The 17,322-nt window shown below is 37.1% G+C and overlaps 1 protein-coding gene and 1 non-coding gene across 3 annotated transcripts in view; both read left to right on the top strand.

Moving 5' to 3' along the window:
• Window positions 1-710: 710 nt before the first annotated feature.
• On the top strand, window positions 711-824 carry LOC149090185 (U5 spliceosomal RNA). The gene has a single exon (XR_016193206.1). It is a non-coding gene; the product is annotated as a U5 spliceosomal RNA (small nuclear RNA).
• Window positions 825-10,320: 9,496 nt separating this feature from the next.
• Window positions 10,321-17,322, top strand: part of LOC149090184 (phospholipid-transporting ATPase ABCA3-like) — a 48,819-nt gene continuing 41,817 nt past the window's right edge. Inside the window, exons 1-5 of one of the 2 annotated variants that reach the window (XM_089232520.1) lie at window positions 10,321-10,546; window positions 13,756-14,089; window positions 14,191-14,306; window positions 14,955-15,087; window positions 16,131-16,375. In XM_089232520.1, the coding sequence (XP_089088646.1) occupies window positions 13,777-14,089; window positions 14,191-14,306; window positions 14,955-15,087; window positions 16,131-16,375 (807 nt within the window). In that variant the 5' untranslated portion in view covers window positions 10,321-10,546; window positions 13,756-13,776. The remainder of the gene's footprint in view (window positions 10,547-13,755; window positions 14,090-14,190; window positions 14,307-14,954; window positions 15,088-16,130; window positions 16,376-17,322) is intronic. The other variant, XM_089232529.1, reaches the window with a different exon arrangement.

The following is a 17,322-nucleotide window of genomic DNA, read 5'->3' as shown; positions in this document are numbered from 1 at the left end:
TCAACCGCGCCTGCCGAACCGTAGTGTGCCGGCAGCCTTTGTCGGGGAAGAACTGGCCCTTGAGAGCTGCGTCTTGTAGATTGTTCTTTTCTTTCAGTTCCCGTTTTTATTCCTACAGTATACATAATACGTACAGTATACATAAAAAAAAAAAAAATTGCGATTAAAAAAAAAAAGGGAGAGCAGATACTGTACTTAGTTCAAGAGATTTGTTGATGCGCATGTAAATTCATATGTAGGATGAAGCACACAACTATTTGGAGGCCCTCCCGCTCTGCCGAGGCCCCAGGCGCGCGCCTCATGCGCCTGTGCGGTAATCCGCCACTGTTCTCGGTATAACAATAATTCCTCTACTACGATATTTTTTCTAGGGTCCTCAGACGAGCACGCTACCTAGTAGCAATTGAGCAAGCTTTTTTTTAGCATCATGTGCATCGCGGGCCATAAGGTTATTGGTTGCGTTTGCTCGAAAGTAGCGTGCTTTCGTTCTGCTAAGTAGCATGTGTATCTCGGGCCTTAATAATACAGTATGATATGATAGTATTCGGTATACAGTATTTTGGCTAATTATTTTTGCGTGCTGCCATCTAGTGAGCAAATGTCAAAATTAAAAATTCTCTCATTTCATTTTTGTGATCATCTTGTGCAAATGAGTTTTTTCTGTAAGATACCAAGGAAAAATTTTTTAACACAAAATGTAAACTTCTCTTATTATTATTCTCTTCAAACATCTAGAGCTAATCTTTCGCCTTTTACTAAGGATTACCGTGGAAAGGAGGAGCAGCTGCTTAAGTATTTTTTGGAGCCCCGAAAGGTGGGGGGTTTAATAAATTCAAGAGGTTGAGTTATTGTATTTTAAGTGTGGTGCAAAGTTTTCAACCTTCGTGACAGTTCAGTCCCGCATATTGAAATTAAGACCATAAAAATAAACAATTAATTGCTGCATTAATCACACTGATTTATATAATCATTAATTAACTAATTATTACAAACACCTTAGTTCATACGATTTGTTATGGTGTGAACTTACTGCAGGGGTTCTTAAACTTTTTTCACCGGCAGCGAACCTTTCCCTAATCAAAACTGTGGCTCCCAGACTAGTGTAACAAAGAATCGCTTCGTGGAAAATATCATTAAACTAGAACCCCCTTCTGCCACCTATCAAATAAAACACACAACTGTTATGAACATTATGTCAAGATTTCTGATAAACCATTGTGCCCCGGTATATCGCCGAAGTATTTTATTTCGTTGTAATTGTTTGATAACAGAAGGTTTTGCTGTGGAGAAGCATGGGGGGGGGGGGTAGCATAATTTACTTCGACGAACGCAGATTTCAGTGATGTATTACGAACAAAGGGCTAAATTTCTCCTGCATTAGAACGACGATATGGTTTATTGCGGGTTCTTCCCTGTCTTACAGTATGATTGATGTCACGGCATGACGGTTCCCATTCTGTGATCCGGGAGAGAGTTTTCTTCATAACACCCCACTTCTTAAATCTGAGCCTATAAAGCCATTGTTTCCCCCACATCTTTTAATCTGGATCTCTAAATTCACTGGGCATCCTGGCTCCTACTCTATTTCCTAAGTTGAGATCTTTGATGGGTTCCCTCTATAGTGAATTTATTGTGTAAAAAGAAACCAAAAATAATGAAATTTGTTGATTGAAAATTCTTGATTGCCGAAATAAAGCAGAGGAAGTTAGACGAGATATCTTGGAATTGCCGCTGTAAGGGTTAACATTAGTGAATAATAACTGTGAACGTACAGTATGAAATTTGAAAATTTAATGATTTAAAAAAAAACATTCTTAAAGAACAGTTAAAACTATCGAAAGCGGAGATTAATGCTTTGATATGGAGTCGGAAAAGTAATTATTTTTTGGCGCATATGATTCCAGGAGATTTGAACTCATCTCGAAAACATGCTGTTTACACATAGGAAGCCAAACATTTCGTGTAGACATCCAGCTATCAGAAGTTTTCACCTGGACTGTAAACCGCCTCGAATGAATTTGAAAGATCGAACGAGACTATTATCTTTCTCTTTACTGCTTCTTTTCTCGGATCTAATGTTAATCTGTCAACGGAAACAGAGCAAAGTATCGTATTTTCTGGCGGATCATGCAAACATATGCAATAATCCATTGAACATGGCATATGACCGTAATATCATACTTTCATCATACCGTCAAAATTAACGCGTATTATAAGCCTGGCAAATACGGTATTCACTCCATATTTTTCGTAAGGCGTTATTTTATTCTTTCATTCATTAAGATTGCTAGAAGTACGTTAAGATCCGTAAGGAACGTTAGCCATTCAGATTTCGTTCTTCATTCATCGGAAAAGTTTGTTAAAAAAAAGACGGAAATAAATAAATATATATATATATATATATCTCGGTCACCCTCTTTTACGGCTAAATAATATTTCCCCGTTGTATAATAAAAGTATGCACTTCAAATCCCTGATTAAAGGTCATCCCTCCTTTACGGACAAATTTTTTTGTCCCATCGGTATCCGTAAAAGAGAAGTTATACCGTGTGTGCGTGTATATATAAAAATATATATTTTTTGTTTTAATTTTTTTTCAAGTTCTTTCCTCCGTTTGATTCATTTTAGTACACAAACAATAATGCCAGTGAGCTTCACAGTGAAAAATTTCGGTATACATATACAGTTACATGTTATATTACATATTACATATACAGGACTGATTCCCTTAGCGAATAATATCAATTAATCTTGCTTATAATATCGATGAAAAGCAACCACATTGAATATAACGACAAATTTTTCGTCACTTTTGTGTCCGTTTCGATTATGTTTTCCCAAGTAGTTCCTAAGGTTAGAGCTAATCTCATTCAGGGAATGTTCGTCTGTTGGTCTATTTATACCTCACGTGTTGAAAAAAAGATTCATTACATGTATATAGCGTTCCGACCCTCTCATTGACATGACCATTATGCTAAACATTTCCATATTTTGCCCTTCCCGACTTTTTTCTATAAAATGAACCGGGTTTTTTTTTTAAACGAAGATTGCTTTAATTTCGAATCTTTTCTAGAATCAGGAATAAAGGTAACTTGTATAATTTATAAATTGTGTAAAAATGAGAATGACTATCAATATTCATCTCACGTTTATTTGCCAAAAATTTTATTTTTTTTCCATGAAATAAGTTTTAGCAGACTTTCTATAGCATTTTTTTTTATCTCGCCAAGCCGAGTTCAATAGAGATTATTTACAAACAATATTTGATAATTTATAACGTAATGTTCTATAATATCCGAGACCATTAATAAACAATGTTGGTAATTCATAATATAATTTTATAACATGCGAGATTATTTATGAACAGTGTTTAGTAATTTTTAATGCAATTTTATATAATATACGTGCGAAATTAGTTATAAGCAATATTTGATATTTTACAAAATACAATTTTGTAATGTACGAGATTAGCTATAAACAATATTTAGTAATTTATAAAATAATTGTATAATACGTGGCATGAGTTATAAATAATATTTAATAATTTATAATGTAATTTTATCATTTTCGAGGTTAGTTATAAATAATATTTCATCATTTGTAATATAATTTTATAATATTTGCCAGATTTTATAAATAATATTTTAGAAGTTTATGGAATATTAATTCTTTCATATTAATTCTAAATTTTTATACGCGCTGGAATTATTTACTTCAATTATTTTGAATTTATCAATTCTAAAGTTTTCATTAGTTTCGGGAATTATTCCTCTCTTTATATATATATATATATATATATAGTTTAAAATTTAATTCAGAGATGGCTGAATTTTCAGTTTTTGTGTAAATTTACATTTGATTGTACGTTTCAAATTTTTTGTATAGATATTTCTCATTATTTCTGTATATTCTGAATTAATAAATGCCGATTCTTCTCCCCCCCCCCCCCCAAAGTGTATAAAATCATGGCAAATGAGGTCTTCAACATTTTTGGTGCAAAGAAATTGTTGCGGCCTTGAATCTATCATTTTTTATGAGCTACCTCAGAAGGTTTTTTGTTTGTTACGCTCTTCATTGTTTGTATTTCTGTACTTAATTCTCATGTTTTTCACTATCAGCTGCTTATTCAAAACGTATAACAAAAACTTAGATTAAGATTTTTTCTTCTTCTTTACATGAAAACATTCAAATATCCAGTGTTCGAAACGCTTATGTCCTCGCAAATAAAAATAAAAAAATTATCTCGAGAGATAAAAATGCTTATGATGTGACTATGGTGGTGATGTCTTTGAGTACAGTCTTATGCAGGTGTCCAAATATTTTCGAATTTTTTTGTCCAAGTGAATAACTTGAGACACGAAAAATGGAAATATCGAGTGTTTGTAACGGAATGGCAATAAAAAATCCGTTGAACTCCTTGAAACATCCCGAAGTGATCTGAGTGCGCTGAATTGACATTACACCTATCGGAAAAGGTGATAATTATTTTTTTCTTTCTTTCTTTTTGACGTGTGAGAATACGTTTTCAAAAACACCTGTGTGCGAACCGGCTTCATATCTGGAAATTTTCGTAACGAAATACGGCGGACAGTCAACTATCCAGTCAAGTTAAAAATGCATGCATAATAATTCTCCGTGATTCCAAAACTGCGCATAAACCTGTTTTAGGGTGTGGCCACGCGAAATCGGCCGTTAAAATCTCGTTCGCGGAGCTAAACACACCTCATAACCGGTTTTTGCGCTGGTTAGAGAGCAAGCAGAGGGACATTGCGTCACTGAACACAGCTAAAAGGAAGAACCTGGAAGAAGAGTCAAAACTAAATACTGTAAGTTTTGACTCTTTCATCTGAGGCCTTTTTGCGTAAGACCTTTGACATTTGCGTAGTCATTCATCAATCCACAGTGAAATACTGTAAGTTCAAATAGTTTTCTTAAGAACTAAGCCTACGTTTTATGTTAATGTTTTGTTTATTTAAAACGCGTATGTATTCATACTGTGCAGTATGCATGATTTTGTTTCCTGCAATCAAGTATATAAAATCATATATATATCCCCTAAAATACGTCCAACATGTTTATTCTTGGATCATTTATTCTGTAATAGTACAGTTTAGTGCGTAATGAGCATTTATAAATTTCTCGCCTATAGTTAGAGGTCGGAAAATATGAATAAGAGCGGGTTTTTCGTATAAAAAGGGTGTTTTTGATGGTATGTGACAGGGGGGGGGGGTTAAGTAGTGAGCATTTAGAACAGCGGCCTATCCGGCATTTCTGTTATTCGGCCCACCCTTCCGCCACATTAGGCCGGATAGTCAAGAGTGTACTGTATTTTTCATTATCGTATCTGAAAACGTATATGAAGTCTGTAAACGTTTATTTTGTGTCTTCCGATAGATATTTTCGAGGCAAATTCAACGACACCACACTAATGTTATTACTTCCACTACTACTACTAACTTGCGCATGCAACTAATCCATATTCTCCTAAGTAATTTCTAACGAATGGGTACGTGTCGAAATGTGCGTGTATATGATGTGAACTTAAAATGAAGTTTTTCTGTGGAATGCTTGTTATGTGTTGCTTGTCAAGTAAAGCGCCATCTGCCTTCCGAATTCAAAAGCGGGCAAATTGGCTTTTTGTTTTGTTGTCACGCGTGAATTTTCTAAATGCTGTAGGCAGGGCCGTCTTAAGAGCATCATGGACCCGCGGGCCAAGTGGTTTTTTGGAGGCTCTACCTGATAAATCGTAGAAAATTTCAACCGGATCTCATTTTTCTGAGGCTCCTCTTCTCCATGCGTTAAGACGTCACTGGTTGTAGGCCCTATTGATGGGACTGTCTCTGCGGAGAGACTTTTTTTATATGGGAGATCGGCTCACACCTCAAAGTCGGAAAACCAGAGAAAACCAACTTCAGCAGATCAACACTATGCCGTCAGTGGGGTATGATCCTGAGTCCCCACTGACAGGGCTTCAACCCGGGGCAGGGCGGGATAAAGACATATGAAGGTCCTAAGCACTCGAGTGATTTTGCTGCATCCCCATCTCACTTAACCTTAACACACTCTTATCCCTTAATGCATCGCCTGGGACCCTCGTGTGAATTAGATCTGTTTAAAATTTTCGAGAGTAAGAATTCAAATCGGTATAAGCAGGTATTTTTATGTGGGGGAAAGGGGGCTTCAGAAAAATCCTTTTACCCGTGGTCAATGATGCCTCGATTCGGGAGACTGAAGTGCCGGGAAAAGACTTCTTGACAATATGATCTCATTAAAATTTTTGAGAGAGTATGTATGTGCAAATTGGTAGGCAGATATTTTTAACTAGGTAGAGGGGGAGCCTAAGAAAAATCGGCATAGGCCCGGGGGGCCTATGCAGTTGAGATGGCTCTGGTCTCACTTTATGGAAATTGTATAAAATCTCAATCCAAAAACTGGGCATTTACGCGAGTTCTTATTTGCAATATTATTAGTTTCCTCTGCCTCGTGTCACCCTCAGGGCGCAACAAGCAGACCCACACTCCTGCTCTGCCTTAGTTGAGCCCCTGGTCAAACTTTTGATAAACATTTTCAGCTTTACACAGTCAAATGCTCTTAAAATTGCAGAATTTTTTGCCAGGTGGCTGATGCTGGGGAAAAATTGTACATTCAAAAAAAATGTACTAGTTGATCATTTTTTGTTGTGCCCGATGCCTTAAGCACGTGCTATTTTGCCTAATGGTTAATCCGGCTTTGACCCGGAGGCACGATACGATTCTTACCCTTTTTTTTTTATCTTTTCACACTGTAAGTTCACTATAGAAGGCCAATGAAAAATCTAGCCTAGGCGCCCGTCGAGGGTCCTGCTTCAGGATGTAGAGGGCATGTATGTCCATAACGATGCTCACACGAACGCATAACGCTAATACTTCCACTTTTATGAATACCGGGCTTGCGGCACATTTTCGCACTTTTTCGCACGTTATATCTCAGGAAGTATGCGCAAGATGTAAATGAATCGTTATAATAAATAAATCCCACACGATAGACTATTTGGGTAAAGGTTTTTTCAGCTTTAGTTACCAGACCAACAGTGTGTCGAGGTTTAAAAGACATCCCGTCACTTAACCATAAATGCACCTCGTACACATTCCTTTGCGGAATTTCTACAGAGTCGGTACATGTCGGAACGCATTGTGTGAGTGCATGTATATGCATAGCCCCCTAATGTATTTATGTTGTTAGAGTTGTGTTTATTTCGTGTTCTTGCTGTTGCTGCCATCTGTGTTTCATGTTCTGAAGTAAGAATGGTAAATTCTTGAATTTTCGTGTTATGTCAGTATCATGTTGAAGATCTGCTTTCTCTCTGTGGAGAGACATTTTTCAGTATTTTATCCCAGTCAAATAAAGGCAAAAAAAATTCAACTTCTCACTTGTTTACTCTTTGAAGCACCAGAAACGCCTCGGGCTCACTCGAGCCAACCAGCCATAGACTGCCTCCGGAGAAAAGTGGCCCAGCACTCGTGGCTGGCCGCACGCAAAATATGGGCTCAACCGAGCAACCGCCAACCACCCATAGATTGTCGCCGAGAGGAGAGATGTGGCCCAGCACCCGGGCTAGCCACGTCACTCTGGCTGGTTGGCTCGGCTGAGCCCATCTTTTGCGCGTGGCCAGCCCAAGCACTGTGCCACTCCTTTCGACGGCAATCTAACTTCCCTTTAAAAAAGTCTCACCATACAGGACAACAAACCTACAAATGGTACAAATGTAATTCAATCATTATACTTCACCCACTCCACTTCTGAAATATAGATGGCAGCACTGAAAAATCAGACACAACACTATATACGCACTCAGAGACTGTAAGGTACACACACACACACACACACACACACACACACACACACACACACACACACACACACACACACACTTACACTTCCAGCACATCTGACAAGGTAGTAAATTGCCCATAGATGGCAATAGACCTGTGTGCTGGGTTTGAAAGAAAAAAAAACAAATCCACTGACCCCCCGGACTAAAGCCCTGTCAGCCGCACCCATGTAGAGCATGATTAAATTTAATCACTTACCCGTTTCTCACGTACCAATTGTTAACCCCCCTTTACCCTTGAGCCGAGATTGGTGTATTTTTACAGTAAAGAAGGTAATACCCTCCCACTTCTTGGGAAGAAAAAAAATATGACCTCCTGTTATGGGGGGGGGGGTTATTGACCCCCCATATCTCCACCCATGCCAAATAATGAAAAAGCACAACAAATTAAAGCAAAGCAAAAAGGCATAATAAAATAAATTAAAGGCATAAGAATTTATTGGAAAATTGCGAAAATGTTTTATATAGAGGTTAAAAAAGATTCTAAATAATTTTAAGGCCCGGTTTCCTCAAGCGTAAAAAGGCCTTTAAGGAGTTTAGAAATCTTTCTACCGCAAAGAAGGCATATGAGACCGCAAAGGAGGCATGAGTGCATTGTCCTCCCCCCAGCACAAATGATGCGTATACAGGTTATCTATACATAATTTCCATGTGATCGACATCATCATTATCATCATGCCCCCCCCCCCCCCGCAGACTTTAGAGTCTGCTTCCGTCTGTGCCCTCTCTCGCTACATAGCAGGGGTTTTCAACCTTTCAGACGCGGTGGGCCACATTGAAACTTCTCACGAATCCCGCAGGCCACCAATTCGTGTAACTTAGCGACATCTTAATAGAAGCGCCAATAGGACCCCAACAGGGACAAAAATAATTGAAGACTTTCGTTTATTCTGAAATTGCTTATTTTATTAATTATCAATTTTATTAATTCTGAAGTAATTTTTTTCACAGCTTCTGAAAATTTTTGATTAATTACTGATGAAATTAATTAATTCTGAGATTAATGTTAATCTGAAATCACTTTAAATGATTCTGAAATGAAACTTTTTTTCAATAATTATGCAATTATTCTCTCAATGGCTGTGAAATAATTTCTATTCGAAATTATGAAATTATTTGTTTCAAAAATTCAAAAATTATTTCTTTCATTAATTCTGAGTTCCACAATTTGTTCGAAAATCATTCCGTTTCTTTTATTCCAGCTTTCATCAATTCCGAAATTATTTCTTTCATTAATTCCAGAATTAATCGTTTTTCAATGTTTTCACCCATTTTCTGAAAATGATCGGTGGGCCATGCAAAAGGCTCTGTGGGCCAAATGTGGCCCGTAGGCCATGCGTTGAAGACCCCATAGGTTTCAAGGTATTTTTGGTTAGTCACCCTTGAATTTTTGCTGTTTAAAGTTGAGGTCACTAAATTTTGTTGCCCTGCACCAATCATCGAGGAGAAATATAAGTGAGGCACCAATAGTTTCTCTTTTTGCTCAGTTATTGGATATTCATCGTCCAAACATAAGGCCCGTTTACACGTGGTAAGTGATTAATGAGTAAAATTTTAAGTTACCAATTGTTCTTAGAAAGTGTCCACACGATAAGTAATTAAGTAGACGCTCATTGGATAATTTTTATATCCAGTTGAGCTATAAGTAGGGTGACCATACGTCCCGTATTTCCTGGGACAGTCCCGGTATTTTCTGTTTTTTTGGCTGTCCCGACTTTTTAGCAAAAGTGTCCCGGTTTTTCCCGTATTTTGCACGAAGTCTACTTGAATTTTTATTCTTTATTGAAGTCAAAGATTGAAATTATTTTCAAGTTATAAATTATATTATGATAACTACAACTATAAATGAGTATATGAATCTCCCACATTTGTCTTAGTGAAATTTTTTTTTTCGTGGAATTCATTTTAATCCACTGCAATTAGCAGTAATGCTGCATTTCCCGTCATTGTGATTTCTCCATTATTTCAACAATATTTGGCGACTTTGTTCGGTTTTGGCGTCATTTTTGGCAATAATTGGCGATGTCCCGTATGTTCCCGTATTTTGAATCCCAATGTCCCGTATTTTTTTGAGGAAATATGGTCAGCTTAGCTATAAGTAAAGTTTACACATTATAGTAGTGAAAAAAGTTCTCCTCTCCAGAATTTGCTGCCATCTATGGCTTACAAATAATAAGCCTAGATGACAGTCGATAAATTTTCGTTTGCTTTTTTGAATAATAGATGACAGTATAAGTCCCGGTTTTTTTTTTCGTGATCCTTTGTGTCGGGATCATCCTTCCAGTTCGTGATCTTTCAATGAAGTTCTTGGATTATTAAATACATGACAGCAAACGCCATGATGGAAGTCTTAACATGCATAGCTGACCATAAAATATACAAGTATTTGGAGCGACTTTTGGAAATAATTTTCGCTGGAAGTTTTTCAAGGATCTGGCAACTCCGCCCTGAATTGTAAGTTGTCATGCACACAAATTGTAAACAATCGCCCCCAGTCCTGTGTATGCGTGTTGACATCATGTGGATGAGGATAAATGGAACGCTCCGAGATAAAAAGATAGAAAGGAAAAAAGACCAACTAATTGGTAGCCATATCGGTTTTTTTCTTTTTGTGATAAAGTCAATAAGCTGAGTCATTTTTTTTTTGTGCCCTTTTAGTGCAATTCTAAAGCCGAGGTGAGTTTGGATAAACACTTTTTGTTACCCCAAATTATCTCTCTTGACAATTTGAACATTTAATGATGACTTCTATTTCATTTATCGTGTAATTAAATTATGAGTGTCAATATCTTGAGAATTTCCTTTGTTGCCAATTTATTACAAAAATAAAAACACAGTTGCTTTGAAATGTCCCCTCCCCCAATCCATCCATAACAACTCAGTGTTTTTCGCTCAAGAGAAATTAGAAGTCATCTCTTCTTTGCTGTTCATACAAAGTACGAAATATTGAATACCAAGTGGAGATGCATGCGTAGATCCAGAGGGGGGTGGACGATCATTCATCCCAAGATCCAAATAATAATGTGGGGGGGGGGGGGGGGAATTTTTTGTCTGTCCATAAAAAATATGGGATGATCCGATGTAACGACATGAGTAAGATGAGTGCACAATTGACAGAAACCAATTCACGGCTAAAGATGTCTTGGCTTCGTTTGCAGCTAAAGATATCTGCTTCCTCTTCATTCACAGCTGAAGATATCTGTATATATGTATAAAAATATATGCCTCGGCTCCATTTTCAGCTGAAGATGTCCACCTTCACTCCATTTGCAGCTGAAGATGTCCACCTTTGCTCCATTCGCAGCTGAAATGTCTGCCTTCACTCAGATGCGGATCCAGAGGTTGGGGGAAGACCATGGGAATGACCACTTCCTCCAAGAGCTAAATGAAATGGGTAAATTTATGTGTTTCATAAAATATAGGACAATCGAACAAACTTACCCAATTTGCCCCTCTTGTCATATCGTCCTGGATCTGCACCTGTGGGGGAAATGGATGAAGTTCGAAAGAAAATTAACACATGCCTCTTTGAGGAATCGAACCACCATCCTCTCACAGTTCCTGCAAGTGCTATGCCATTAAGCTACAGAGTGACAACATTTCCTTCCCTTAGAGCATATGTGCACTGAATTGGCCACCATATGTACACACACATGGCCTGACTTATTTTAATGTTAAATGACTGCAAGTGGGGATGAATGAAGTTCGGGAACCCGCAATGATCTTTGATGAAACCGTGATTTCAGCTGTAAGATTGTGATCTGGAATGGCAATAAAAGCTGAGACTGAACTTCTAAGTGGTCCAAACGCAAAGTGATTTGGAGCAGCATGTCTTTTAGCTGATGGTCAGTCGATGATATTGTGATGTAAATGTTGTGATCAGATGCTGCAGGGATTCCACCGGCCATCTTGTCATTTGAGATCACCAATATTGGCTGGGCATCGGCTAGAAGTGTTGTCTTCAGAAAGTCTTCAGAAGATCGTCTCCATTGTGAACAGATGCTTTGCTCTGTATTTTGATGTGTCAATCTATTGACTGGATCGTTGGTTACACATTGGAAAAGTTCAAGACTTGTTTCTCCATGAGCTATTCACATCGTCCAGATATTTCCTCATCTATATTCTTAGACTTGGATCCACCAGATGCCTAATATCAACTTCTCTTCTAAAAAATATTTTTCTGGTACAAAATTCTAATGCTTCCAGATGACTCAAGATTTGTTACAAAGCCCTTTTAAAACACTCCTCTCCCCCCCCCCCCCCCCGCATAATAGTTTGATCATTTGATCATTTTTGATCATTTTTGTCGCACCACGATCATTTTCTGCACACGAGGGCTAATTAGACCGGGACCTACAATTTATTGCCGATTCCGAACGGCAGGCTTGTTTTTCATACTCATCGAGAGGTTGGTGCGCTAACCCCTCGATGGGGGACTCCCTGCGGTAGCAATTTTTGCTGCGGTCAAGTCACCGTTTTTTTTTGTTGTACCCCTGTGTCAGGAAAGTTTTCTGACAAGGACGAACTGGGTATCGAACTCGCGACACCTCTAAACATCCTTTGGTACTTTAGGCGAGCATCTTATCGACCGGGCTACCGCGCCCCCCGCATAATAGATACCTTTATATATTTTGAATTTGACCTTTGATATTTTGAATTTGCTCTGTTTAATTGGACTCTCATTCATTTGGGATTTGGAGGTCACACCAGCAGCATTTCTGGAAATATTTTTCTAAGATTATTTCATGATGCATAAACCTAACAAATGAAAATGATCTTTCATCAATTCTGAAATCAACTAGATACTCCTCACTACAATGAAATATTTTTTTGTTTGAAATCAGAAAATTTTCTGCTTCATAATATACCTATGTCATGAAAATGCTTGATTTTTCAAATTGTTCCAAGCAGATATGCCATATTAAGTTCAGACCACAATCACTCTAACTGTAACTATAACTTTGATTATTCTTTTGACATATTCCATATTATTTTTGAATGTTGTTCATTGTTCAATTTACACAGAGCTGTGCTTCTAAAATCATGTATTTTCTGTAATCCCACCAGGCAAAATTTTGTTTTTGAAAATGTTGGGACTCTCTGAAAATTTAATTGGAAAATTGTGTTGTTTTATAATGATGTTGTGAAGTTTCTGAATTTTTTATATTGATTTTCTTTTTTTTTATGAGTGTATACTATTTACAGTTATAACACTGTGGCCACTGTGGCCACTGTGGTGGTCGAGTGGTTATAGTGACGGACTCGCGATGCGAGGATCCGGGTTCGAACCCCACAGTGGTGGTCGGCTGAAGTTGGTTTTCTGTGGTTTCCAACTTCAAGGCGCAAATGCGAGCCGATCTCCCCGTTAAAAAGTCTCGCCACAGAGAGCAACAGTCCTACAACGATAAATCATTCAATCATAACACTTCACTCATAGTTAGAAAAAAACTGGTGGCAGATGGCAGCACGACACATAACAAGCATTACACAGGAACAAACTTCACGTCAGGTTTCACTACACGTACACACACATTCCCGCATGTACCGATTCGTTGGGGGGTTCCGCGGGGGGTTGTGGGCGGGGTGCATGTGTGGTGTAGCAGTAGTAGGTAGGGCTCGTAGGTAGGGTAAAAAAGGGCTCGGGGATCCATGATGTTCTTGAGTCAGCCACCTCGTTGGGCAATTTGCCTGTTGTGGCGTTGTATTTGTATTTGTATTTGTATTTGTAACATGTGTATGTTATATGTTTTGTAATCTATTACTTGTATATTTTAGCTCTGTATATCATCCTTGCATATGTCTGGTCCCATAGGCAAATAAAGTATTATTAGTATTTATTGTATAATACTCATACTAAGCCTATGTACTTTCTTTACAATGTACAGGTTGCAGAAATACCTGAAATTATGGGGAAATTACATCAGTTCCTCCTCTTGGTCTCTAAAGATTTCAAGCTTCAGTTTCGCCATCCATGGGTTACATTGTTCGAATTAGGAGTCCCCGCCATATTTTCAATTCTTTTAGTATCTGTCAGAACTCTGGTGCCATCAGAATATGTGTCTCATGAAACCATTTATCCATCCTTCAGCTTACCCTCTGTGGAAAACTCCATGGTTTACATGGATAATGAATGGGAGTTACTGTATGCACCAGAGCATCCAATGCTTGAAAAGGTTATGAATGAAACTGTCCAGCTACTTGGTAGTCCTAGAATCAGAGGTACTTGAATAAAATATTTTTTGATTATGTAACCATGCTTTTAAGGTAACTACAATGGTGTATCATATTGTATGAAGGTAATGCTAATACTTTTTATATAGGTTTTTCTACTGAAGGTGAAGTAGTCGACTATTACTTGAACACATCTACAGGATTTCAACATGCTGCTGTAATATTTGAAGGAAATATATCCCGCGTTGAGAAGATAAAATACAAGGTTTGGTATTTGATTTTGAAGTACATAGTTAAATACACTGGTGTAAGAAATTAAGAGAATTTGCAGACTTGGTCAATTATCTCTAGAACTACTGTTCCGATTTTAATGAAATTTGATATGTACATACATTGATGCAATACAAAACAAATAACCATTCAATAATTGTAATACACACGCATGATCGTGCGTGTGTAACGTTATTTAAGCTCCTAGAATGTATAAGACTATTCAGTTTGATGTTAAGAGTCTTGCACTGAAAAATCACATGCTTTGAAAACATGGACCCTTTCTATTTAATGCATTTTCTATTAGCTGATTGTTTCGTTTTTACATGAAATGGTTCCAAAATTTTCAGAGAAGTGGTGGTACATCTGGAAAAAGATTCCTATGTAGTTGTGAATTAATCAGGCTTGGGTGACATTATTCTGATGATGATTGGTGCAAATATTCAGCTCACAGCATGGCTGTGTTAGATTAGCATGTGCTAACAACAAAAATGTTCATTAGCCAAATCTGTTTTCATTGCTGAGACAGAAAAATTGCAAAAAACTTTCATTAGCCAAAAATTTCTTAAACTGAGGCATTCATTACCTAAAGTTTCACTACATATAATTCACACAGTATATATAAAAGTTATTTTTGTTGCAGATAAGATTGAAAGCACTTCAATTCCAATTGAATTTATTTCAACCAGTTCAAGATTGGCGTACAAGATACATGTTTCCCTTCATACCAGCAATGGGGCCAAGAGAAAAAGATGATATCTATGGGGGAATGCCTGGTAATTACATCAATTAAATTATTAATCCAACTATTATTTTGATATGAATATTCTTAACCTATTGCTGTGCATATGTTCAAATTCCATATGTATTGTATGCTACTTTATTATACGAGGAAAATTGTTATTAGGCCGTGAAAAAGCGTTGAACGTTGAAAAAGGGTATCTTCTGTATCTTCAAATATTTTGATTCAATCTGCCCGCGCGCGCGATTAGGATTGATAAATGCCCTTGTACACAATGCAACCTCTCAATAAGGTACACCACCACCAAACCAAACATTTTGTCCCTTAAATAGAGGCCAGAGCTGCAACTGGGAGGAGGGGTTAATGCACGTAAACAAAACAAAGCACGTATAAAAATATTTTGAGATGAAGATTTGGATACTTTGTGCGACTTGAGTAAAATGTGAAGTTGCAGTATTCATGATTATGCAAACATGCTAATTCTTTTGGAATTGTATCGACAAAATACCCAGCAGTTAATAATTGATTTTGAAGATAATAATGCGTAATAAATTGATTGATAAGTAAATTGATACTGATGCTATGCATAGTGATAAAGTGGTTGATAAGGTTCACGTGAAGGTTGTCAATTCGAAATAGAGTTTTTCAGGAAAAAGGTGGTTGGCAAATGGCCGAAACTAGAATTAGGCAAAGGGGCAGGTGGCAGACTTGAAAGGGGATGCAAATGCAAGCCAGGAACAAAAAAAAACTTTATAAAATTAATTACAGAATTTCACAGTGGAGGTAGAATATGCAAACTCAAGTTTGTCCCCCCCCCCCACACACACACGCAGAAACAAAAAAAATCATAGTTATGGCTATGGGTTGGCATCATCATGAGTTATCTATGTTGCATTAATGAGCTTATGTCTCATAAGTCGTAATTTGAAAGTCTAGAAGTCTGTGATTGGGAAAGAGGCAGTGAGTTATTCAATCGTTTGTCTCAGTTATTTATTATTATGATAATCATTAATAGAAAACATTTATTTTTTATGTCGGAATTTTTACTACTTACGTTATTTTATTTTGGGTTTCTAGGTTATTTCAAAAGGAAATTCCTCCCAATTCAGCATGCAGTTGCTCTTTCCATAGCTAAAACGTTTGCAGATAAGACCCCTAAAGTGAATTTAAAGATGCAACGTTTCCCTTATCCACCTTATGACGACGATAAATTTGTCTCCTTGTTGCAGTTCTACTTGCCTGTTGCTCTGATGCTCAGTTTCATTTATCCTTGCCTGAATATAGTGAAAAACATGGTTGCTGAAAAGGAAAAAGGGCTCAAAGTATGGAACTTTAATTGATACTTAATCGTAATGATAACCATTATACCAGTGATGGCAAGACAAAAGTCTTGATATTTTTACTTAGCACAATATATGCAGATGTGACTTTTGCCTAGTGTAGTTGATTCAAATGAGAGATTTCTTTTTTTATACTTTTGCAAAATTCTGTGGAAGGTTTTATCAAATATAGCCTTAAATTTGCAGTAAACAGAATAATACACAAAAGTTTTTATCATAAATTAATCAACTACAATGCAAATTTATAAGCATGTGTCTTATATTACTGAAATAATATCAAAGAACTCTTAATGCATTCACATTTTTTTTTGTATTTCATATTATCATTGAATTTATTCATTTTTGCTTAATAAAAATATATGTCTAAACATATTTCTGATATGTTCACAATATACTGTTTGACAACTTATATTTTACAATACAGTAATCTGGGTTGTTGCAAGCCAACAAGGAAAAAAGACATGCAAGTGAATGAGGCTTATAAGTGAATAGCAGTATTTACCTATATCTTTGATCTCGCCACAGAAAGCAACAGGCCTATAACTGTACAATTTTCGATCATTACACTTCACTCATAGTTCAAAATATAGATGGCCCCACAATAACTAACATTAGACAGAAACAAATTTCACATTAGGTTTACAACACATACACTCACAGCTTCCAGCATGGCCCAGGTCTTCTTCGACCACCTGCTAATATTTCTTCATTGAGATAGAGTGACAGGCCATTATCTGGTTAGGAGGAGGAGGTTTTAAATGGGAGATTGGTTCACATTTGCTTCTCGAAGTTGGAAATCACAGAAAACCAATTTCAGCTGACTACCGTTGTGGCACCAGTGGAATTCAAACTTGAACATATCCTGGATTGGGAGTGTAAAAAAATCATCTCATAACTGAGAGAAATGTATAAGTAAGAAATCACTGTGT

Source organism: Pholcus phalangioides, unplaced genomic scaffold (assembly GCF_987345545.1).
Source record: "Pholcus phalangioides strain wild (caught in Gottingen) unplaced genomic scaffold, Ppha-v1.0 ptg000001l_1, whole genome shotgun sequence".
Classification (NCBI taxonomy): domain Eukaryota; kingdom Metazoa; phylum Arthropoda; class Arachnida; order Araneae; family Pholcidae; genus Pholcus; species Pholcus phalangioides.
This window is presented reverse-complemented; position numbering and strand designations above follow the sequence as displayed.